We start from the raw sequence: 24,437 nt of genomic DNA on the forward strand, positions 1-24,437 counted from the left end.
AAGTCAGTTCCCCTTCTACAGTATTTACAGTTGAAGTCAGTTCCCCTTCTACAGTATTTACAGTTGAAGTCAGTTCCCCTTCTACAGTATTTACAGTTGAAGTCAGTTCCCCTTCTACAGTATTTACAGTTGAAGTCAGTGCCCCTTCTACAGTATTAACAGTTGAAGCCAGTTCCCCTTCTACAGTATTTACAGTTGAAGTCAGTTCCTCTTCTACAGTATTTACAGTTGAAGTCAGTTCCCCTTCTACAGTATTTACAGTTGAAGTCAGTTCCTCTTCTACAGTAGTTTCTACAGTATTTACAGTTGAAGCCAGTTCCCCTTCTACAGTATTTACAGTTGAAGTCAGTTCCCCTTCTACAGTATTTACAGTTGAAGTCAGTTCCCCTTCTACAGTATTTACAGTTGAAGTCAGTTCCCCTTCTACAGTATTTACAGTTATAGTCAGTTCCCCTTCTACAGTATTTACAGTTGAAGTCAGTTCCCCTTCTACAGTATTTACAGTTGAAGTCAGTTCCCCTTCTACTGTATTTACAGTTGAAGTCAGTTCCCCTTCTACAGTATTTACAGTTGAAGTCAGTTCCTCTTCTACAGTAGTTTCTACAGTATTTACAGTTGAAGCCAGTTCCCCTTCTACAGTATTTACAGTTGAAGTCAGTTCCCCTTCTACAGTATTTACAGTTGAAGTCAGTTCCCCTTCTACAGTATTTACAGTTGAAGTCAGTTCCCCTTCTACAGTATTTACAGTTATAGTCAGTTCCCCTTCTACAGTATTTACAGTTGAAGTCAGTTCCCCTTCTACAGTATTTACAGTTGAAGTCAGTTCCTCTTCTACAGTATTTACAGTTGAAGTCAGTTCCCCTTCTACAGTATTTACAGTTGAAGCCAGTTCCCCTTCTACAGTATTTACAGTTGAAGTCAGTTCCTCTTCTACAGTATTTACAGTTGAAGTCTGTTCCCCTTCTACAGTATTTACAGTTGAAGTCAGAAGTTTACATACACCTTTGCCAAATACATTTAAACTCCGTTTTTAAAAAAATAATTCCTGACATTTAATCCTTGTAAAAAATCCCTGTTTTATGTCAGTTAGGATCACCACTTTATTTGAAGAATGTGAAATGTCAGAATAATAGTATGATAATAGTAGAAAGAATGATTTATTTCAGCTTTTATTTCTTTCATCACATTCCCAGCACCCAACATATCACAGCACCCAATATACTGACCCTTCTAGAAGGTACAACATACCACAGGACCCACTATACTGACCATCCTGACCCTCCTAGAAGGTACAACATACCACAGCACCCACTATACTGACCCTCCTAGAAGGTACAACTTACCACAGCACCCACTATACTGACCCTCCTAGAAGGTACAACTTACCACAGCACCCACTATACTGACCATCCACTATACTGACCCTCCTAGAAGGTACAACATACCACAGCACCCACTATACTGACCATCCACTATACTGACCCTCCTAGAAGGTACAACATACCACAGCACCCACTATACTGACCATCCACTATACTGACCCTCCTAGAAGGTACAACATACCACAGCACCCACTATACTGACCATCCACTATACTGACCATCCTGACCCTCCTAGAAGGTACAACATACCACAGCACCCACTATACTGACCACCCACTATACTGACCATCCTGACCCTCCTAGAAGGTACAACATGCCACAGCACCCACTATACTGACCCTCCTAGAAGGTACAACATGCCACAGCACCCACTATACTGACCCTCCTAGAAGGTACAACATACCACAGCACCCAATATCCTGACCCTGCTAGAAGGTAGAACATACCACAGCACCCACTATACTGACCCTCCTAGAAGGTACAACAGACCACAAGGTTGTGGCAAGAACACAGCCAAGAAACACCCACATCAAACCACGCCCCCAGCCACACCCCCAAGACAACTGAACTTTGACTTCTGTCGTGGTCGCCAGCATTTCTTGGGGAGCGTGACCAAAAAACGGGTTTCCACTAGTTACCACAGCCACAAAGTAAGATTTGGATTTATCGTACAAATTCATGAAAACTTTGCTTTTTGGTCTTAATTTAAGGTTAGGCATAAGGTTAGTAGTGTGGTTAAGTTTAAAATATAACAGACAGACATTGCGTTCGAGAATTAACAAGAACCTAAAAGACAAAACAAAATAAAAACAGGAATTAATTATGACAGAATATAGAGAATGAGACAATGACACTTAATTCAGAAAATAATTCGTTATAATATTGGACCTTAGACGAGCGTTTCTTATTATTTAGCAACTTCAGAGACTCGATTAAAAAAACAAAGTCTATAAAAAAAACACTAAAAAACAGAGAGGTTGACGTTACTTTTTCTCTCCATACGTCAGGAAAAAACGTGTGACGCAAGCGGAAGTGCAAGCCCCGTCCAGTCCATTGACCAATTAGAGTTCGTTTTAATCAACTGTCTCCGCCTCTCGTTTTTGTCCGTTTACACTGAACACGGAAGTGAACCTGGGAACTCACATTTCTTATTTTTTTTAATCGAGATATTGTTTTATTATTAATGTGTAAGTACAACTCAACAGTCATAAAAATATAAGTTTTGGTGCTGAAAACAACCGGGGGAAAAAGGAACAATATGGAGAATGTTTTATCCTCGACTGGTGACCGTAAATTGGACCAAGCCATCGATCAGTGGCTGCAGTTTGACAAGGTAAGTTGTCAAGAGGGGGGGTATAAAAAATTATAGCTCGTTTACTTAACAACAACTCAAACGTTTCTTAACTTCCTGTTTTTTTTTGGGCCCAAGTCACAAGTTCCCTAACTAACTTTAATTGTTATAGTACACAGCTAAAAAAATAATAATTCGGAGGGGATACAGTAGACCAAACGTTATCATGTCTACTAAAAACATGATGCACTCACTACTGTAGGTCTCTCTGGAAAACACCGTAAATGACTCATATGTATTTCAACAATGTTTTGGGATTTCTCTTGTCAGCTAGCTAACTAAAAAGTTAACCATGGGTTTCTCTAGCTATGTACATCACCCCCCCCACCCCCCTTTCCCAACTTAAGAGACATTGATTGACACAGTCAAGTTAGTTATTTATGAAACCATAGCCAGCTAACGTCAGTAGTTTGAATACAACGTAGGATATTTCTAGGGAGGACTAGCTAGGTGACCGTGATTTAAAGACGGGTGTTTACAACTTTCAAGAACAGGATGTATCGACAATTGTCAGCTACATTGTATTTAGCGACATGTTTTGCATAGATGGGGACTCTTAATGACTCATTAGCCCTGTACTTGCCGACGCCCGTTTTATTTGGCTACATACAGTAGTATAGCTGGAGTTACTGGCCCCCAATTACGAGGAGCTACTGTAGCTTAGCTGGGCATTGTAATCAACGTCCACCCGCCAAGGGGCATTCGTGTGTTTTAAAGGGAAACGGGACGCCACCAATCAGGCAGAAATGGGAGAAGTGCATGTGATTTATATTATCCTCTTAACATAACGTTACCTCTTAATAAGTCTCAGGCATGTGGCTGGGGATGAGATGGGGTGGACAGACAGTTACATTACTATCATGCTTTTGCCTCACATGGCTTCACTTCCCCTCTTCCCCTCCCTCACCCCTCTCCCCTCTTCCCCTCCCTCTCCCCTCTTCCCCTCCCTCACCCCTCTTCCCCTCCCTCACCCCTCTTCCCCTCATTCCCCTCCCTCATCCCTCCCTCACCCCTCTTCCCCTCCCTCACCCCTCTTCCCCTCCCTCACCCCTCTTCCCCTCCCTCACCCCTCTTCCCCTCCCTCATCCCTCTTCCCCTCCCTCACCCCTCTCCCCTCTTCCCCTCCCTCACCCCTCTCCCTGCTTCCCCTACCTAAAAAAATGATTTGATTGCCTGTAAAATAGCGGTTTTCACCATCACACAGGGGAGGAATCAGAAACACCAGATTACTGGGATTTTGTGCATTTTGGTTGTTATCAGTTAAAAATAAATCCCAATGGGCCAAACTCAACTGGTGTGACCCCGGGCAATAAGGCAACCCTTAACTGCCCTCTCCCTCAACTTTCAAAGAGGGGGCTCTAGAGGATCTGCAGAGATGATCCTGTACCCCTCCTCTCCCCTCCTGTAGAACCCCCAGACAGTGGCGTTGGTGCAGGGCCTGGTGAAGGAGGGGGCGGTTGGGGAGCTGCGGAGGTGTTTTGGCTCTAGGATGGAGTTTGGGACGGCTGGCCTCAGAGCTGCCATGGGACCAGGGATCTCCTGCATGAACGACCTCACCATCATACAGACCACACAGGTATGACCTACGACCTCACCATCATACAGACCACACAGGTATGACCTCACCATCATACAGACCACACAGGTATGACCTACGACCTCACCATCATACGGACCACAGGTATGACCTACGACCTCACCATCATACGGACCACACAGGTATGACCTACGACCTCACCATCATACAGACCACAGGTAATGACCTACGACCTCACCATCATACCGACCACACAGGTATGACCTACGACCTCACCATCATACAGACCACACAGGTATGACCTACGACCTCACCATCATACAGACCACACAGGTATGACCTACGACCTCACCATCATACAGACCACACAGGTCGTAGCCACACCCAGCAGGGTCATTAGCTCATCCTGAATATGTGGTGTCAACGCATCAGTGTTCTATTAAAATCTCTCTCTCCTCCTCTCTCTCTCTCTCTCCTCTCTCCTCTCTCTGTCTCTCTCTCCTCTCTCTGTCTCTCTCTCCTCTCTCTGTCTCTCTCTCCTCCTCTTCTTCTCCTCTCTCTCCTCTCTCTCTCTCCTCTCTGTCTCTCTCTCCTCTCTCTGTCTCTCTCTCTCCTCTCTGTCTCTCTCTCCTCCTCTCCTCTCTCTCTCTCCCCAGGGGTTCTGTAAGTATCTGGAGCAATGTTTCGGGCAGTGTCTGAAGGAGAGGGGGGTGGTGGTAGGGTTTGATGCCCGTGCCCACCCTCCCAGTGGAGGCAGCAGTAGACGTTTTGCCAGCCTGGCGGCCGCTGTGTTCACCTGCCGAGGAGTCCCCGTCCACCTGTTCTGTGACATCACACCCACACCCTTCGTGGTACGTCTATGTTGGTTTGGCCCTGGTGCCCTGGGAAATTAGGCTACCCCCCCCCCCCGTAAAAAAAGCCAAGTATCATGCCAACCCCATGATACTCAGTAACCAACCCCATGATACTCAGTAACCAAGGGTAACCAACCCCATGATACCCAGTAACCAAGGGTAACCAACCCCATGATACCCAGTAACCAAGGGTAACCAACTCCATGATACCCAGTAACCAAGGGTAACCAACTCCATGATACTCAGTAACCAAGGGTAACCAACCCCATGATACCCAGTAACCAAGGGTAACCAACTCCATGATACTCAGTAACCAAGGGTAACCAACCCCATGATACCCAGTAACCAAGGGTAACCAACTCATGATACTCAGTAACCAATGATAACCAACCCCATGATACTCAGTAACCAAGGGTAACCAACTCCATGATACTCAGTAACCAAGGGTAACCAACCCCATGATATTCAGTAACCAACTCCATGATACTCAGTAACCAAGGATAACCAAACCCATGATACTCAGTAACCAACTCCATGATACCCAGTAACCAAGGGTAACCAACTCCATGATACTCAGTAACCAAGGGTAACCAACCCCATGATACCCAGTAACCAAGGGTAACCAACTCATGATACTCAGTAACCAATGATAACCAACCCCATGATACTCAGTAACCAAGGGTAACCAACCCCATGATACTCAGTAACCAAGGGTAACCAACCCCATGATACTCAGTAACCAACTCCATGATACTCAGTAACCAAGGGTAACCAAACCCATGATACTCAGTAACCAACTCCATGATACTCAGTAACCAAGGGTAACCAACCCCATGATACTCAGTAACCAAGGGTAACCAACTCCATGATATTCAGTAACCAAGGGTTACCTCAGTGTAAGGGCCTTGACTTTCCACGCTGTTACCAGGCGGAGTCTTAAGTTGACCTTTCACCTCTGTCTCTGTAGAGTTGCTTTTTTGTTGTTGTTTTTTTGCTGTTTGCAGGGTACAATAAACACACACTCACACACACACTCAAACCTACTGATCCCTATGGCCCTGGGATCAAGCCAATCTGGGATCTCTTCCAAAACAATCTGTGAGCCAATCGGAGCGGGCCGTTCCTCGATCATACACACGCTGTTCCTTCACACAGGCAGGTGTTTCCCAGTGACGCCTTTTGGCTGGGTTCATAGTCCTCTCCTATAGTAATAAACTGGAATCATACCGTGTGTGTGTGTGTGTGTGTGTGTGTGTGAATAACGGTCTTCCCTCTCTCCAGCCCTTCGCTGTGTCTCATCTGGGTCTGTGTGCTGGCGTCATGGTAACCGCCTCCCACAACCCCAAACAGGACAACGGCTACAAGGTAACAGTCATTATCTTATTGATAATGTTATTGATTGATTAGGTCTCTGTTTTGTCAGTCTCAGGTGTATTGGTCTGTTTCTGTTGAGCAGTTTCTATGTGTATTAGAGCAGTGTAAAGTAGTCTCTCCCCCTCTCTCTCTCTCTCTCTCTCTCTCTCTCTCTCTCTCTCTCTCTCTCTCTCTCTCTCCCTCTCCCCCCTCCCTCCCTGTCTCCCTCTCCCCCTCTCTCTCCCCCTCCCCCCCTCCCTCCCTGTCTCCCTCTCCCCCTCTCTCTCCCCCCCCCCTCTCTCTCTCCCCCCTCTCTCTCTCTCTCTCCCCCCCCCCCTCTCTCTCTCCCCCCCTCTCTCTCTCTGTCTCTCTCTCTCTCTCCCCCTCCCCGTCTCTCCCCCCTCCCTCTCTCAGGTGTATTGGGAGAACGGTGCCCAGATCGTGCCGCCCCATGATAAGGGCATCTCTGTAGCCATCGAGGCTAACCTGGAGCCCTGGCCTGAGTCCTGGGACATAACCTCTCTCTCTCACTGCCCTCTGCTGAAGGACCCGTTCCAAGACATTCACACAGAGTACTACAGGACCATCCAACAGCACTGTCACCACAGGTAACACACACACACCACAGGTAACACACACACAGAGTACTACAGGACCATCCAACAGCACTGTCACCACAGGTAACACACACACACACCCCTCAGGTAACACACACACACCTCAGGTAACACACACAGAGTACTACAGGACCATCCAACAGCACTGTCACCACAGGTAACACACACACACACCTCAGGTAACACACACACACCACAGGTAACACACACACAGAGTACTACAGGACCATCCAACAGCACTGTCACCACAGGTAACACACACACACACACCTCAGGTAACACACACACACCACAGGTAACACACACACAGAGTACTACAGGACCATCCAACAGCACTGTCACCACAGGTAACACACACACACACACCTCAGGTAACACACACACACCTCAGGTAACACACACACAGAGTACTACAGGACCATCCAACAGCACTGTCACCACAGGTAACACACACCTCAGGTAACACACACACACCTCAGGTAACAAACACACACCTCAGGTAACACACACAAAGTACTACAGGACCATCCAACAGCACTGTCACCACAGGTAACACACACACACCTCATGTAACACACACACACCTCAGGTAACACACACAGAGTACTACAGGACCATCCAACAGCACTGTCACCACAGGTAACACACACCTCAGGTAACACACACACAGAGTACTACAGGACCATCCAACAGCACTGTCACCACAGGTAACACATACACACACACACCTCAGGTAACACACACACACACCTCAGGTAACACACACAGAGTACTACAGGACCATCCAACAGCACTGTCACCACAGGTAACACACACACACACCCCTCAGGTAACACACACACACACCTCAGGTAACACACACAGAGTACTACAGGACCATCCAACAGCACTGTCACCACAGGTAACACACACACACACACACCTCAGGTAACACACACACACACCTCAGGTAACACACACACACCTCAGGTAACACACACACAGAGCACTACAGGACCATCCAACAGCACTGTCACCACAGGTAACACACACACACACACACACCTCAGGTAACACACACACACACCTCAGGTAACACACACAGAGTACTACAGGACCATCCAACAGCACTGTCACCACAGGTAACACACACACACACACACCTCAGGTAACACACACACACACCTCAGGTAACACACACAGAGTACTACAGGACCATCCAACAGCACTGTCACCACAGGTAACACACACACACACACACCTCAGGTAACACACACACACACCTCAGGTAACACACACAGAGTACTACAGGACCATCCAACAGCACTGTCACCACAGGTAACACACACACACACACCTCAGGTAACACACACACACACACACACCTCAGGTAACACACACACACACCTCAGGTAACACACACACAGAGTACTACAGGACCATCCAACAGCACTGTCACCACAGGTAACACACACCTCAGGTAACACACACACACCTCAGGTAACACACACACACCTCAGGTAACACACACACACCTCAGGTAACACACACACACCTCAGGTAACACACACAGAGTACTACAGGACCATCCAACAGCACTGTCACCACAGGTAACACACACACACACACCTCAGGTAACACACACACACCTCAGGTAACACACACACACACACACACACACTTCAGGTAACACACACAGAGTACTACAGGACCATCCAACAGCACTGTCACCACAGGTAACACACACACACACCTCAGGTAACACACAGACACCTCAGGTAACACACACACAGAGCACTACAGGACCATCCAACAGCACTGTCACCACAGGTAACACACACACACACACACACCTCAGGTAACACTCACACACCTCAGGTAACACACACACAGAGCACTACAGGACCATCCAACAGCACTGTCACCACAGGTAACACACACACACACACACACCTCAGGTAACACACACACACACCTCAGGTAACACACACACACCTCAGGTAACACACACACAGAGTCCTACAGGACCATCCAACAGCACTGTCACCACAGGTAACACACACACACCTCAGGTAACACACACACAGAGCACTACAGGACCATCCAACAGCACTGTCACCACAGGTAACACACACACACCTCAGGTAACACACACACACCTCAGGTAACACACACACAGAGCACTACAGGACCATCCAACAGCACTGTCACCACAGGTAACACACACACACACACACCTCAGGTAACACACACACACCTCAGGTAACACACACACAGAGCACTACAGGACCATCCAACAGCACTGTCACCACAGGTAACACACACACACACACCTCAGGTAACACACACACACACACCTCAGGTAACACACACACACACCTCAGGTAACACACACACACACCACAGGTAACACACACACCTCAGGTAACACACACACACACCACAGGTAACACACACACACACCTCAGGTAACACACACACGTCTAACCCCCGTCTCCCATCTAACCCCCGTCTCCCCTCTAACCCCCGTCTCCCCCCTAACCCCTCTAACCCCCGTCTCCCCCCTAACCCCCGTCTCCCCTCTAACCCCCGTCTCCCCTCTAACCCCTCTAACCCCCGTCTCCCCTCTAACCCCCGTCTCCCCTCTAACCCCTCTAACCCCCGTCTCCCCTCTAACCCCCGTCTCCCCTCTAACCCCCGTCTCCCCCCTAACCCTGTCTCCCCCCTACCCCCGTCTCCCCCCTACCCCCGTCTCCCCCCTAATCCTCGTCTCCCCTCTAATCCCCGTCTCCCCTCTAATCCCCGTCTCCCCTCTAACCCCCGTCTCCCCTCTAACCCCCGTCTCCCCCCTAACCCCCCTAACCCCCGTCTCCCCCCTAACCCCCGTCTCCCCTCTAACCCCCGTCTCCCCTCTAACCCCTCTAACCCCCGTCTCCCCTCTAACCCCTCTAACCCCCGTCTCCCCTCTAACCCCCGTCTCCCCTCTAACCCCCGTCTCCCCTCTAACCCCCGTCTCCCCTCTAACCCCTCTAACCCCCGTCTCCCCTCTAACCCCGTCTCCCCCCTAACCCCGTCTCCCCCCTACCCCCGTCTCCCCCCTAATCGCCGTCTCCCCTCTAATCCCCGTCTCCCCTCTAACCCCCGTCTCCCCTCTAACCCCCGTCTCCCCTCTAACCCCCGTCTCCCCTCTAACCCCCGTCTCCCCCCTAACCCCGTCTCCCCCCTAACCCCGTCTCCCCCCTAACCCCCGTCTCCCCCTTAACCCCCGTCTCCCCCTTAACCCCCGTCTCCCCTCTATCCCCCGTCTCTCCTCTATCCCCCGTCTCTCCTCTAACCCCCGTCTCCCCTCTAATCCCCGTCTCCCCTCTATCCCCGTCTCCCCTCTATCCCCCGTCTCCCCTCTATCCCCCGTCTCCCCTCTATCCCCCGTCTCCCCTCTAACCCCCGTCTCCCCTCTAACCCCCGTCTCCCCTCTAACCCCTCTAACCCCCGTCTCCCCTCTATCCCCCGTCTCCCCTCTAACCCCCGTCTCCCCTCTAACCCCCGTCTCCCCTCTAACCCCCGTCTCCCCTCTATCCCCCGTCTCCCCTCTATCCCCCGTCTCCCCTCTATCCCCCGTCTCCCCTCTAACCCCCGTCTCCCCTCCTTTCAGGGACATCAACAAGAGTTCAGAGGTGAAGATCGTGCACACCTCCGTGCACGGAGTCGGACACGCCTTCGTCCAATCAGCTTTCAAGGCCTTTGACCTCCGACCCCCGTACGCCGTAGAGGAGCAGAAAGACCCTGACCCTGAGTTCCCCACCGTCAAATACCCCAACCCTGAGGAGGGGAAGGGGGTCCTGGTCAGTCATATCCACCCTGAGGAGGGGAGGGGGGTCCTGGTCAGTCATATCAACCCTGAGGAGGGGAGGGGTGTCCTGGTCAGTCATATCAACCCTGAGGAGGGAAGGGGGGTCCTGGTCAGTCATATCAACCCTGAGGAGGGGAGGGGGGGTCCTGGTCAGTCATATCAACCCTGAGGAGGGGAAGGGGGGTCCTGGTCAGTCATATCAACCCTGAGGAGGGGAAGGGGGTCCTGGTCAGTCATATCAACCCTGAGGAGGGAAGGGGGGTCCTGGTCAGTCGTATCAACCCTGAGGAGGGGAAGGGGGTCCTGGTCAGTCATATCAACCCTGAGGAGGGAAGGGGGGTCCTGGTCAGTCGTATCAACCCTGAGGAGGGGAAGGGGGTCCTGGTCAGTCATATCAACCCTGAGGAGGGGAGGGGGGTCCCGGTCAGTCATATCAACCCTGAGGAGGGGAGGGGGGTCCTGGTCAGTCATATCAACCCTGAGGAGGGGAGGGGGGTCCTATATAATATAGAACTAGTCTCTAGACAACACAGTGTCATAATGGGACATGACCACCCCTCTCTACCGTGTAACTAGTCTCTAGACAACACTGTCATAATGGGACAGGACCACCCCTCTCTACCGTCTAATATAGAACTAGTCTCTAGACAACACAGTGTCATAATGGGACATGACCACCCCTCTCTAACGTCTACCCTGAGGAGGGGAGGGGGTCCTATATAACATAGAACTAGTCTCTAGACAACACAGTGTCATAATGGGACAGGACCACCCCTCTCTACCGTCTACCCTGAGGAGGGGAGGGGACAGGACCACCCCTCTCTACCGTCTACCCTGAGGAGGGGAGGGGACATGACCACCCCTCTCTACCGTCTACCCTGAGGAGGGGAGGGGACATGACCACCCCTCTCTACCGTCTACCCTGAGGAGGGGAGGGGACAGGACCACCCCTCTCTACCGTCTACCCTGAGGAGGGGAGGGGACAGGACCACCCCTCTCTACCGTGTACCCTGAGGAGGGGAGGGGACATGACCACCCCTCTCTACCGTGTACCCTGGTTTTCAGTCTCATCCCTCTAGTTAGGGCAGAGACGGTGTTTAAATCACATTGTTGTTCTCCTGTTTGTCTCTCTGAAGCCCGATGTGTTTCCATTCACTATAATCCTACTACAGACGAGACATCTAGTCTGTATCTCTGCTTTCCCACTATGATACCACTAGAAGAGGTGTGTGTGTGTGTGTGCGTGTGTGTGTGTGTTTTAACGGTGTGTGTGTGTGTGTGTTTTAACGGTGTGTGTGTGTGTGTGTGTGTGTTTTAACGGTGTGTGTGTCCGTCCTACAGACCCTGTCGTTTGCCCTGGCGGAGAGGGAGGGAGCTACTGTAGTTCTGGCCAACGATCCTGACGCTGACCGCCTGGCCGTTGCTGAGCAACAGAAGGGGTAGGAGGCCTGTGGGGATCATGGGTAATGTGTTGGGGGGGGGCGTTGCTGAGGAACAGAAAGGGGCCTGTAGGGATCATGGGTAATGTGTTGGGGGGGCGTTGCTGAGGAACAGAAGGGGTAGGAGGCCTGTGGGGATCATGGGTAATGTGTTGGGGGGGGCGTTGCTGAGGAACAGAAAGGGGCCTGTAGGGATCATGGGTAATGTGTTGGGGGGGGCGTTGCTGAGGAACAGAAAGGGGCCTGTAGGGATCATGGGTAATGTGTTGGGGGGCGTTGCTGAGGAACAGAAGGGGCCTGTAGGGATCATGGGTAATGTGTTGGGGGGCGTTGCTGAGGAACAGAAAGGGGCCTGTAGGGATCATGGGTAATGTGTTGGGGGGGCGTTGCTGAGGAACAGAAGGGGCCTGTAGGGATCATGGGTAATGTGTTGGGGGGCGTTGCTGAGGAACAGAAGGGGCCTGTAGGGATCATGGGTAATGTGTTGGGGGGCGTTGCTGAGGAACAGAAGGGGCCTGTAGGGATCATGGGTAATGTGTTGGGGGGCGTTGCTGAGGAACAGAAGGGGCCTGTAGGGATCATGGGTAATGTGTTGGGGGGCGTTGCTGAGGAACAGAAGGGGCCTGTAGGGATCATGGGTAATGTGTTGGGGGGCGTTGCTGAGGAACAGAAGGGGCCTGTAGGGATCATGGGTAATGTGTTGGGGGGCGTTGCTGAGGAACAGAAGGGGCCTGTAGGGATCATGGGTAATGTGTTGGGGGGGCGTTGCTGAGGAACAGAAGGGGTAGGAGGCCTGTAGGGATCATGGGTAATGTGTTGGGGGGCGTTGCTGAGGAACAGAAAGGGGCCTGTAGGGATCATGGGTAATGTGTTGGGGGGCGTTGCTGAGGAACAGAAGGGGCCTGTAGGGATCATGGGTAATGTGTTGGGGGGCGTTGCTGAGGAACAGAAAGGGGCCTGTAGGGATCATGGGTAATGTGTTGGGGGGCGTTGCTGAGGAACAGAAGGGGCCTGTAGGGATCATGGGTAATGTGTTGGGGGGCGTTGCTGAGGAACAGAAGGGGCCTGTAGGGATCATGGGTAATGTGTTGGGGGGGCGTTGCTGAGGAACAGAAGGGGTAGGAGGCCTGTAGGGATCATGGGTAATGTGTTGGGGGGTGTTGCTGAGCTGATGGGTGTATAAGGTGATTCTATCTCTCTCTCTCTCTGTGTGTGTGTGTGTGTGTGTGTGTGTGTGTGTGTGTAGTGGTCAGTGGCGTGTGTTCAGTGGTAATGAGTTGGGGGCGTTGCTGGGTTGGTGGGTGTATCGGTGTTGGAAACAGACCAACCCAGACCAGTCTACCGTGAAGTCCGTCTACATGTTGGCCTCCACCGTCTCCTCTAAGATTCTACGAGCCATCGCTCTCAAGGAGGGCTTCCACTTCGAGGTAAAACACACACACACACACACATACACACATACAAACACATACACACATACACACACACATACACATACACACACACACACACACACACACACACACATATATACATACACAGACACACATACACACATACACACACACACAGAGACACACATACACACATACACACACACACACACACACACACACACACATATACACACACACACAAAGTTTTAATTTACCATCACACACTTATTCTCAACGCTCTAGCTCGCTCACGCATTCAATGAACAGACCTCATGTCAATATTCTAAGGTCCTTTTATGAATGAATAAAATGAAGGTTTGAATGATGTAGGGGGATGAGGGCACTTCCTGACTATGACATCACATCCTGTGTGGACAGGAAACTCTGACTGGGTTCAAGTGGATGGGCAACAGAGCCAGAGAGCTGCTGGACCAGAACAAGATAGTACTGTTCGCCTTCGAGGAGGCTATAGGTACACACACACACACACACACACACACTACACTACACACACACACACACTACACACACCAGACTACACACACACACTATACACACACTACACTATACACTACACACACTACACACTACACACTACACACACACACACTACACACACACTACACACACACACACTACACACACACTACACACACACTACACACACACTACACACACACTACACACACACACAAGCTGTACCCAGTAATTGAGTTAAACTGAACAGAAATAGAAACTCAACCATTTCAAGGTCATTGAAGGAAATCAGTCAATTTAAATAAATTCATTAGGCCCTAATCTATGGATTTCACATGACTGGGCCTGGGAGGGCAGGGCCCACCCACTGGGGAGACAGGCCCACCCACTGGGGAGACAGGCCCGCCCACTGGAGAGACAGACCCGCCCACTGGGGAGACAGGCCCACCCACTGGGGAGACAGGTCCACCCACTGGGGAGACAGGCCCACCCACTGGGGAGACAGGTCCACCCACTGGGGAGACAGGCCCACCCACTGGGGAGACAGGCCCGCCCACTGGGGAGACAGGCCCACCCACTGGGGAGACAGGTCCACCCACTGGGGAGACAGGCCCGCCCACTGGGGAGACAGGCCCGCCCACTGGAGAGACAGACCCGCCCACTGGGGAGACAGGCCCACCCACTGGGGAGACAGGTCCACCCACTGGGGAGACAGGTCCACCCACTGGGGAGACAGGCCCACCCACTGGGGAGACAGGTCCACCCACTGGGGAGACAGGCCCACCCACTGGGGAGACAGGCCCGCCCACTGGGGAGACAGGCCCACCCACTGGGGAGACAGGCCCGCCCACTGGGGAGACAGGTTGGGAGTCATTTAACAGACTCTCCTATCCAGTCCTTCACCACTAGACCAGCCAGACGATGGTTTAGTGGGGTTTAAATGACTTCCAGTGCCCTCCTCCCGCCCCTCGTTGTGTTGCAGGGTACATGTGTGGTTAAAGATAGGGTCTGTGCCCCTCCTCACGCCCCTCGTTGTGTTGCAGGGTACATGTGTGGTTAAAGACTGGGTCAGTGCTCCTCCTCCCGCCCCTCGTTGTGTTGCAGGGTACATGTGTGGTTAAAGATAGGGTCTGTGCCCCTCCTCACGCCCCTCGTTGTGTTGCAGGGTACATGTGTGGTTAAAGACTGGGTCAGTGCCCCTCCTCACGCCCCTCGTTGTGTTGCAGGGTACATGTGTGGTTAAAGATAGGGTCTGTGCCCCTCCTCACGCCCCTCGTTGTGTTGCAGGGTACATGTGTGGTTAAAGACAGGGTCAGTGCCCTCCTCACGCCCCTCGTTGTGTTGCAGGGTACATGTGTGGTTAAAGACTGGGTCAGTGCCCCTCTCGCCCCTCGTTGTGTTGCAGGGTACATGTGTGGTTAAAGACAGGGTCAGTGCCCCTCCTCTCGCCCCTCGTTGTGTTGCAGGGTACATGTGTGGTTAAAGACTGGGTCAGTGCCCCTCCTCTCGCCCCTCGTTGTGTTGCAGGGTACATGTGTGGTTAAAGACAGGGTCAGTGCCCCTCCTCTCGCCCCTCGTTGTGTTGCAGGGTACATGTGTGGTTAAAGACAGGGTCAGTGCCCTCCTCACGCCCCTCGTTGTGTTGCAGGGTACATGTGTGGTTAAAGACAGGGTCAGTGCCCCTCCTCCCCCTCGTTGTGTTGCAGGGTACATGTGTGGTTAAAGATGGGGTCAGTGCCCCTCCTCCCGCCCCTCGTTGTGTTGCAGGGTACATGTGTGGTTAAAGATAGGGTCTGTGCCCCTCCTCACGCCCCTCGTTGTGTTGCAGGGTACATGTGTGGTTAAAGACAGGGTCAGTGCTCCTCCTCCCGCCCCTCGTTGTGTTGCAGGGTACATGTGTGGTTAAAGACTGGGTCAGTGCTCCTCCTCCCGCCCCTCGTTGTGTTGCAGGGTACATGTGTGGTTAAAGACAGGGTCAGTGCTCCTCCTCCCGCCCCTCGTTGTGTTGCAGGGTACATGTGTGGTTAAAGACTGGGTCAGTGCCCCTCCTCTCGCCCCTCGTTGTGTTGCAGGGTACATGTGTGGTTAAAGATGGGGTCAGTGCCCCTCCTCCCGCCCCTCGTTGTGTTGCAGGGTACATGTGTGGTTAAAGACTGGGTCAGTGCCCCTCCTCTCGCCCCTCGTTGTGTTGCAGGGTACATGTGTGGTTAAAGACTGGGTCAGTGCCCCTCCTCTCGCCCCTCGTTGTGTTGCAGGGTACATGTGTGGTTAAAGACTGGGTCAGTGCCCCTCCTCTCGCCCCTCGTTGTGTTGCAGGGTACATGTGTGGTTAAAGACTGGGTCAGTGCCCCTCCTCTCGCCCCTCGTTGTGTTGCAGGGTACATGTGTGGTTAAAGACAGGGTCAGTGCCCTCCTCACGCCCCTCGTTGTGTTGCAGGGTACATGTGTGGTTAAAGATGGGGTCAGTGCCCCTCCTCTCGCCCCTCGTTGTGTTGCAGGGTACATGTGTGGTTAAAGACAGGGTCAGTGCCCCTCCTCTCGCCCCTCGTTGTGTTGCAGGGTACATGTGTGGTTAAAGACAGGGTCAGTGCCCCTCCTCTCGCCCCTCGTTGTGTTGCAGGGTACATGTGTGGTTCTGCCGTGCTGGATAAAGATGGGGTCAGTGCGGCAGCCATCGCTGGGGAGATGACATCATACCTGGCCGCGAAGAACATCACGCTGTCACAACAACTCACAGCTGTCTACGAGGAGTGGGTCTCACACACACACACACACACACGCTGTCACAACAACTCACAGCTGTCTACGAGGAGTGGGTCTCACACACACACACACACACACACACACACACACACACACACACACACACACACGCTGTCACAACAACTCACTGCTGTCTACGAGGAGTGGGTCTCACACACACACACACACACACACATACGCTGTCACAACTCACTGCTATCTACGAGGAGTGGGTCTCACACACACACACACACACACACACACACCTCACACACACACACACACACACACACTGTCACAACCACACACACACACCAGATATTTATTTGACCGTTATGTTAGATATGTATAGAAAATAGTGTTTTTTCCAGAGCCCAACATCCTCCCCCCTCCTCTCCCCCCTCCTCTCTCTCTCCCCTCCTCTCTCCCCTCCTCTCTCCCCCCTCCTCTCTCCCCCCTCCTCTCTCCCCTCCTCTCTCTCCCCTCCTCTCTCCTCCCCTCCTCTCCCTCTCTCCTCCCCTCCTCCCCCCCCCCCCTCTCCTTTCCTCTTTCTCCCCCCTCCTCTCTCTCTCTCTCTCTCTCTCTCTCCCCCTCCTCTCCTCTTTCTCTCTCTCTCCCCCTCCTCTCCTCTTTCTCTCTCTCTCCCCCTCCTCTCCTCTTTCTCCTCTCCTCTCCTCCAGGTATGGGTACCACATCACTAAGAACTCCTACTTCATCTGTCACGACCAGGAAGTGATCCGGGCCATGTTTGACCGGCTGCGTCACTACGGCAACCAGGAGGATGTGTCGTACCCCAGGCAGTGTGGAGGCGTCGCTATCACCGCTGTGCGAGACCTCACTACTGGATACGACAGCAGCCAGGCAGACAACAAGGCTGTGAGGAGATAAACACTCTACCTCTCTACCTCTCTACCTCACTCTCTCTACCTCTCTACCTCCCTCTCTCTACCTCTCTCTCTCTCTACCTCTCTACCTCCCTCTCTCTCTACCTCTACCTCCCTCTCTCTACCTCCCTCGCTCTCTCTCTACCTCCCTCGCTCTCTCTCTACCTCCCTCGCTCTCTCTACCTCCCTCGCTCTCTCTCTACCTCCCTCGCTCTCTCTCTCTACCTCCCTCGCTCTCTCTCTCTACCTCCCTGGTTCTCTCTTTACCTCTCTCGCTCTCTCTCTACCTCTTTCGCGCTCTCTCTACCTCCCTCGCTCTCTCTCTACCTCCCTCGCTCTCTCTCTCTACCTCCCTCGCTCTCTCTCTACCTCCCTCGCTCTCTCTCTACCTCCCTCGCTCTCTCTCTATCTCCCTCGCTCTCTCTCTCTACCTCCCTCGCTCTCTCTCTACCTCCCTCGCTCTCTCTCTCTACCTCCCTCGCTCTCTCTCTCTACCTCCCTGGCTCTCTCTTTACCTCTCTCGCTCTCTCTCTACCTCTTTCGCTCTCTCTCTACCTCCCTCGCTCTCTCTCTACCTCCCTCGCTCTCTCTCTACCTCCCTCGCTCTCTCTCTCTACCTCCCTCGCTCTCTCTCTCTACCTCCCTCGCTCTCTCTCTCTACCTCCCTCGCTCTCTCTCTCTACCTCCCTCGCTCTCTCTCTCTACCTCCCTCGCTCTCTCTCTCTACCTCCCTCTCTCTCTCTCTCTCTACCTCCCTCTCTCCCTCTCTCTCTACCTCCCTCTCTCTCTCTCTACCTCCCTCTCTCCCTCTCTCTCTACCTCCCTCCCTCCCTCTCTCTCTCTACCTCCCTCCCTCCCTCTCTCTCTACCTCTCTCTCTCTCTCTCTCTCTCTCTACTGCCCTCCCTCTCTCTCTCTCTACCTCCCTCCCTCCCTCTCTCTCTACCTCCCTCGCTCTCTCTACACCTCCCTCGCTCTCTCTCCACCTCCCAGTAGTCAGATGGTCACCTTTAATCTCTCCCCTCCAGGTCCTCCCTTCCTCCCCCAGTAGTCAGATGATCACGTTTAGTTTCTCTAACGGGGGCGTGGCCACCATGAGGACCAGCGGAACGGAACCCAAGATCAAGTACTACACTGAGCTGTGTGCTGCCCCCGGCAACAGGTATAAACACACTATATACTACACTGAGCTGTGTGCTGCCCCCGGCAACAGGTATAAACACACTATATACTACACTGAGCTGTGTGCTGCCCCCGGCAACAGGTATAAACACACTATATACTACACTGAGCTGTGTGCTGCCCCCGGCAACAGGTATAAACACACTATATACTACACTGAGCTGTGTGCTGCCCCCGGCAACAGGTATAAAACACACACACACACACAATACGTACACATACTCTATATGCACACACACACAGCAGTGCTCTAGCAGATGTGAAACTTAACTCTTTCCATCTCTCTCATTCTTCCTCCATTTCATTTCTCATTCCTCCTCCAATCTCTCCTTTCTCTCCTCCTCCCTCCATCTCTCTCTCCTCCATCTCTCTCCTCCCTCCATCTCCCTCTTTCCTCCTCCCTCCATCTCTTTCCTCCTCCCTCCATCTCTCTCTCCTCCTCCTCCATCTCGCTCTCTCTCCTCCATCTCTCTCCTCCCTCCATCTCCCTCTTTCCTCCTCCCTCCATCTCTTTCCTCCTCCCTCCATCTCTCTCTCCCCCTCCATCTCTCTCTCCCCCTCCATCTCTCTCTCCTCCTCCATCTCTCCATCTTTCTCCTCCATCTCTCCATCTTTCACCTCCATCTCTCCATCTCTCTCCTCCATCTCCTCTCTCTCCTCCTCTCTCCTTTTCTCTCTCCATCTCGCTCTCCTCCTCCCTTCATCCTTCTCCATCTCTCTCTCCTCCTCCATCTCTCTCTCTCCTCCATCTCTCTCCCCCATCTCTCCTCCTCTCTCCTTCTCTCTCTCCTCCTCTCTCCATCTCTCTCTCTCCTCCATCTCTCTCCTCCTCTCTCCATCTCTCTCCATCTCTCTCCTCCTCTCTCCATCTCTCTCTCCTCCCTCCATCTCTCTCCTCCTCTCTCCTTCTCTCTCTCTCCTCCTCTCTCCTTCTCTCTCTCCTCCTCTCTCCATCTCTCTCCTCCTCCATCTCTCTCTCCTCCCTCCATCTCTCTCGTCCTCTCTCCATCTCTCTCTCCTCCCTCCATCTCTCTCTCCTCCCTCGATCTCTCTCTCCTCCCTCGATCTCTCTCTCCTCCCTCCATCTTTCTCTCCTCCCTCCATCTCTCTCTCCTCCCTCCCTCCATCTCTCTCTCCTCCATCTCTCTCCTCCTCCCTCCATCTCTCTCCTCCTCCCTCCATCTCTCTCCTCCTCTCTCCATCTCTCTCCTCCATCTCTCTCCTCCTCTCTCCATCTATCTCTCCTCCCTCCATCTCGCTCTCTCCTCCTCCATCTCTCTCCTCCCTCCATCTCTCTCCTCCTCCTCTCTCTCTCTCTCCTCTCTCCTTCTCTCTCTCCATCTCTCTCCTCCTCTCTCCATCTCTCTCTCCTCCCTCCATCTCTCTCCTCCTCTCTCCATCTCTCTCATTCTTCCTCCATTTCATTTCTCATTCCTCCTCCAATCTCTCCTTTCTCTCCTCCTCCCTCCATCTCTCTCTCCTCCCTCCATCTCCCTCTTTCCTCCTCCCTCCATCTCTTTCCTCCTCCCTCCATCTCTCTCTCCTCCTCCTCCATCTCTCTCTCTCTCCTCCATCTCTCTCCTCCCTCCATCTCCCTCTTTCCTCCTCCCTCCATCTCTCTCTCCCCCTCCATCTCTCTCTCCCCCTCCATCTCTCTCTCCCCCTCCATCTCTCTCTCCTCCTCCATCTCTCCATCTTTCTCCTCCATCTCTCCATCTTTCACCTCCATCTCTCCATCTCTCTCCTCCATCTCCTCTCTCTCCTCCTCTCTCCTTTTCTCTCTCCATCTCGCTCTCCTCCTCCCTTCATCCTTCTCCATCTCTCTCTCCTCCTCCATCTCTCTCTCTCCTCCATCTCTCTCCCCCATCTCTCCTCCTCTCTCCTTCTCTCTCTCCTCCTCTCTCCATCTCTCTCTCTCCTCCATCTCTCTCCTCCTCTCTCCATCTCTCTCCTCCCTCCATCTCTCTCCTCCTCTCTCCATCTCTCTCTCCTCCCTCCATCTCTCTCCTCCTCTCTCCTTCTCTCTCTCTCCTCCTCTCTCCTCTCTCTCCTCCTCTCTCCATCTCTCTCCTCCTCCATCTCTCTCTCCTCCCTCCATCTCTCTCGTCCTCTCTCCATCTCTCTCGTCCTCTCTCCATCTCTCTCTCCTCCCTCCATCTCTCTCTCCTCCCTCCATCTCTCTCTCCTCCCTCCATCTCTCTCTCCTCCCTCCATCTCTCTCTCCTCCCTCCATCTCTCTCTCCTCCCTCCATCTCTCTCTCCTCCCTCCCTCCATCTCTCTCTCCTCCATCTCTCTCCTCCTCTCTCCATCTCTCTCTCCATCTCTCTCCTCCTCTCTCCATCTCTCTCCTCCATCTCTCTCCTCCATCTCTCTCCTCCATCTCTCTCCTCCTCTCTCCATCTATCTCTCCTCCCTCCATCTCTCTCTCTCCTCCCTCCATCTCTCTCTCTCCTCCTCCATCTCTCTCCTCCCTCCATCTCTCTCCTCCTCCTCTCTCTCTCTCTCTCTCCTCCTCTCTCCTTCTCTCTCTCCTCCTCTCTATCTCTCTCTCCTCCCTCCATCTCTCTCTCCTCCCTCCATCTCTCTCCTCTTCTCTCCATCTCTCTCTCCTCTCTCCATCTCTCTCTCCTCTCTCCATCTCTCTCCTCCTCTCTCCATCTCTCTCTCCTCCCTCCATCTCTCTCTCTCCTCCTCTCTCTCTCTCTCCTCCTCCTCTCTCCATCTCTCTCCTCCCTCCATCTCTCTCCTCCATCTCTCTCCTCCCTCCAACTCTCTCCTCCATCTCTCTCCTCCTCCATCTCTCTCTCCTCCTCCCTCCATCTCTCCTCCTCCTCCATCTCTCTCTGTGTGTCAGTGATGTTAAAGGTTTACAGAAGGAGTTAGATGACCTGGTTAATGCCATCGTAGAGGACTTCTTCCAGCCCCAGAAGAATAACCTGCTGTCCAAGCCTGAGTAACACACATCAGTGGCTTGTAAACACAAAGACCCGCGCTGGTTTGACTTCCTGATCAAGATTCCCTTTCACACATTCTTCTTCCAGAACTCACACACATTCTAGAACTCACACAAATTCTAGAACTCACTCTCACACACACACACACACACACACACACACATTCTAGAATGGGTGCGTTCCAGGCTGACTACTAATGCTGTGTGATTAATACTTTCTGATTTTCTGTTTCGATTTCTTATCATTTTTTTAAATTATTTTTACATGAAATGCCCTTTGTGTGTGTTGAATGCTGTAACACTGAATAAAACAACTAATAAAAGTCCCATGATGGTAGTGACTTTCCATAATTTAATAATTGTTGTTAATAAAATACTAATAATTAATAAAATAATTAATAATTTATTCACATTAATAAAATACTTCAGTTGTTGTGTGTACATGATGGTAGTGACTGTCCAGTACTGTAGATCACTTAATAACCATCATTTATTCACATTAATAAAATACTAATAATTAATAAAATACTTCAGTTGTTGTGTATATTAGTGCCTTCAGAAAGTATTCACACCTTCCTTTTGACTTTTTACACATTTTGTTACAAAGAGGAAATAAAATGGATTGAGTTGTCATTTTTCTCAACAATCAACACAAAAATATTCTCTCAAAAGTGGTAGAAGAAAAAAAGTCTGAAAATGTATTACAAATGAATGAAAACTACACCACTAATATACCTTTGAGTATTAGATACGCATATATCACCCTCCCTCCTTCCTCCCTGAGTCAATACATGTTAGAAACCCATTGGCAGCGACTACAGCTGGGAGTCTTCCTGGGTACGTCTCTAGGAGTCATTACAGCTGGGAGTCTTTCTGGGTAAATCTCTAAGAGTCATTACAGCTGGGAGTCTTCTTGGGTAAGTCTCTAGGAGTCATTACAGCTGGGAGTCTTCTTGGGTAAGTCTCTAAGAGTCATTACAGCTGGGAGTCTTCTTGGGTAAGTCTCTAGGAGTCATTACAGCTGATTAGAGTCTTCCTTGGTAAGTCTCTAGGAGTCATTACAGCTGGGAGTCTTTATGGGTAAGTCTCTAAGAGTCATTACAGCTGGGAGACTTCTTGGGTAAGTCTCTAAGAGTCATTACAGCTGGGAGACTTCTTGGGTAAGTCTCTAATAGTCATTACAGCTGGGAGTCTTCTTGGGTAAGTCTCTAAGAGTCATTACAGCTGGGAGTCTTCTTGGGTAAGTCTCTAAGAGTCATTACAGCTGGGAGTCTTTCTGGGTAAGTCTCTAAGAGCTGGGAGTCTTTCTGGGTAAGTCTCTAAGAGCTGGGAGTCTTTCTAGGTAAGTCTCTAAGAGCTTTAAACACCTGGATTGTACAACATTAGCCCATTATTCAAATTCTTCAAGCTGGTTGTTGGACAGTCAAATCTGTAACTAGGCAACTCCGGGAACATTCAATGTCGTCTTGGTGAGCAACTCCAGTGTAGATTTGGCCTTGTGTTTTAGGTTATTGTCCTGCTGAAAGGTGAATTCATCTCCCAGTGTGTGTTGGAAAGCAGACTGAACCAGGTTTTCCTCTAGGATTTTGCCTGTGTTTAGCTCCATTCTGGTAATTTGTCATCCTGAAAAACACCAGACTGAACCAGGTTGTCCTCGAGGATTTTGCCTATATTCCCTTTCCTTTTTTATCCTACAAAACTCCCTTGTTGATGACTAGCATACCCATAACATGATGCTTGAAAATATGAAGAGTGGTACTGGAGTGTGTTGGATTTTCCCCCAAAACATAACAGTTTATAATTCAGGACATCATGTTAATTATGTTAAGCATCCACAGGGATGCTGGCCCATGTTGACTCCAAACCTTCCCACATGTCGGCTGCTCGTGGATCTTTACCTCCGAATAGCTCGTTCCGTCTCCTCCCACAGATGCTCCATTAGATTGAGATCTGTCTGACTTGACAGGCCACTGCAGTAATCAGAATTCACTGTTGTGTTTATGGAGCCCTTCCTGTATAGTCCTAGCCTTGTGACATCATCATCCTGTCACATCTTTGTGACATCATCATCCTGTCACATCTTTGTGACATCATCCTGCACGAAGAGACATAATGTCTACATGTGGTTCTTCTCTGTTCCCAAGACCTCCCATCAGTGTTGAAGCAGCAGGACCCGGGGTTCATCAGACCAGGAACATTGCATTTTTTTACCAGTGTTTTCGGCCCCAACTGCAACCGCAGTTTGTGTTGTTATTTGCTGAAGGAAGTGTAACTCTGTAAGGTCGTCGGCCGATGAGTTGTACGACCTCCTTTTTTAAGGGTCGTTGGGCACCAGTGTTTGTACAGGACTGTGGCCCGTCTGTTGATCTGCACACTTAGTGTCAGCCGCCCTTTGACCTCT

General features: G+C 51.3%; 1 protein-coding gene across 1 annotated transcript; it reads left to right on the forward strand.

Moving 5' to 3' along the window:
* The first annotated feature begins 1,987 nt into the window (after positions 1-1,987).
* On the forward strand, positions 1,988-22,327 carry pgm2 (phosphoglucomutase 2). The gene is made up of 13 exons (XM_036934389.1): positions 1,988-2,715; positions 4,142-4,309; positions 4,927-5,121; positions 6,406-6,489; positions 6,892-7,085; positions 10,726-10,915; positions 12,265-12,362; positions 13,609-13,789; positions 14,177-14,270; positions 16,896-17,025; positions 17,698-17,893; positions 18,929-19,062; positions 21,938-22,327. Exons 1-13 carry the CDS (start codon positions 2,641-2,643, stop codon positions 22,038-22,040), a joined length of 1,842 nt encoding a protein of 613 aa, XP_036790284.1. The 5' UTR covers positions 1,988-2,640; the 3' UTR covers positions 22,041-22,327.
* Positions 22,328-24,437: the final 2,110 nt, after the last annotated feature.

Source organism: Oncorhynchus mykiss, chromosome 10 (assembly GCF_013265735.2).
Source record: "Oncorhynchus mykiss isolate Arlee chromosome 10, USDA_OmykA_1.1, whole genome shotgun sequence".
NCBI lineage: Eukaryota > Metazoa > Chordata > Actinopteri > Salmoniformes > Salmonidae > Oncorhynchus > Oncorhynchus mykiss.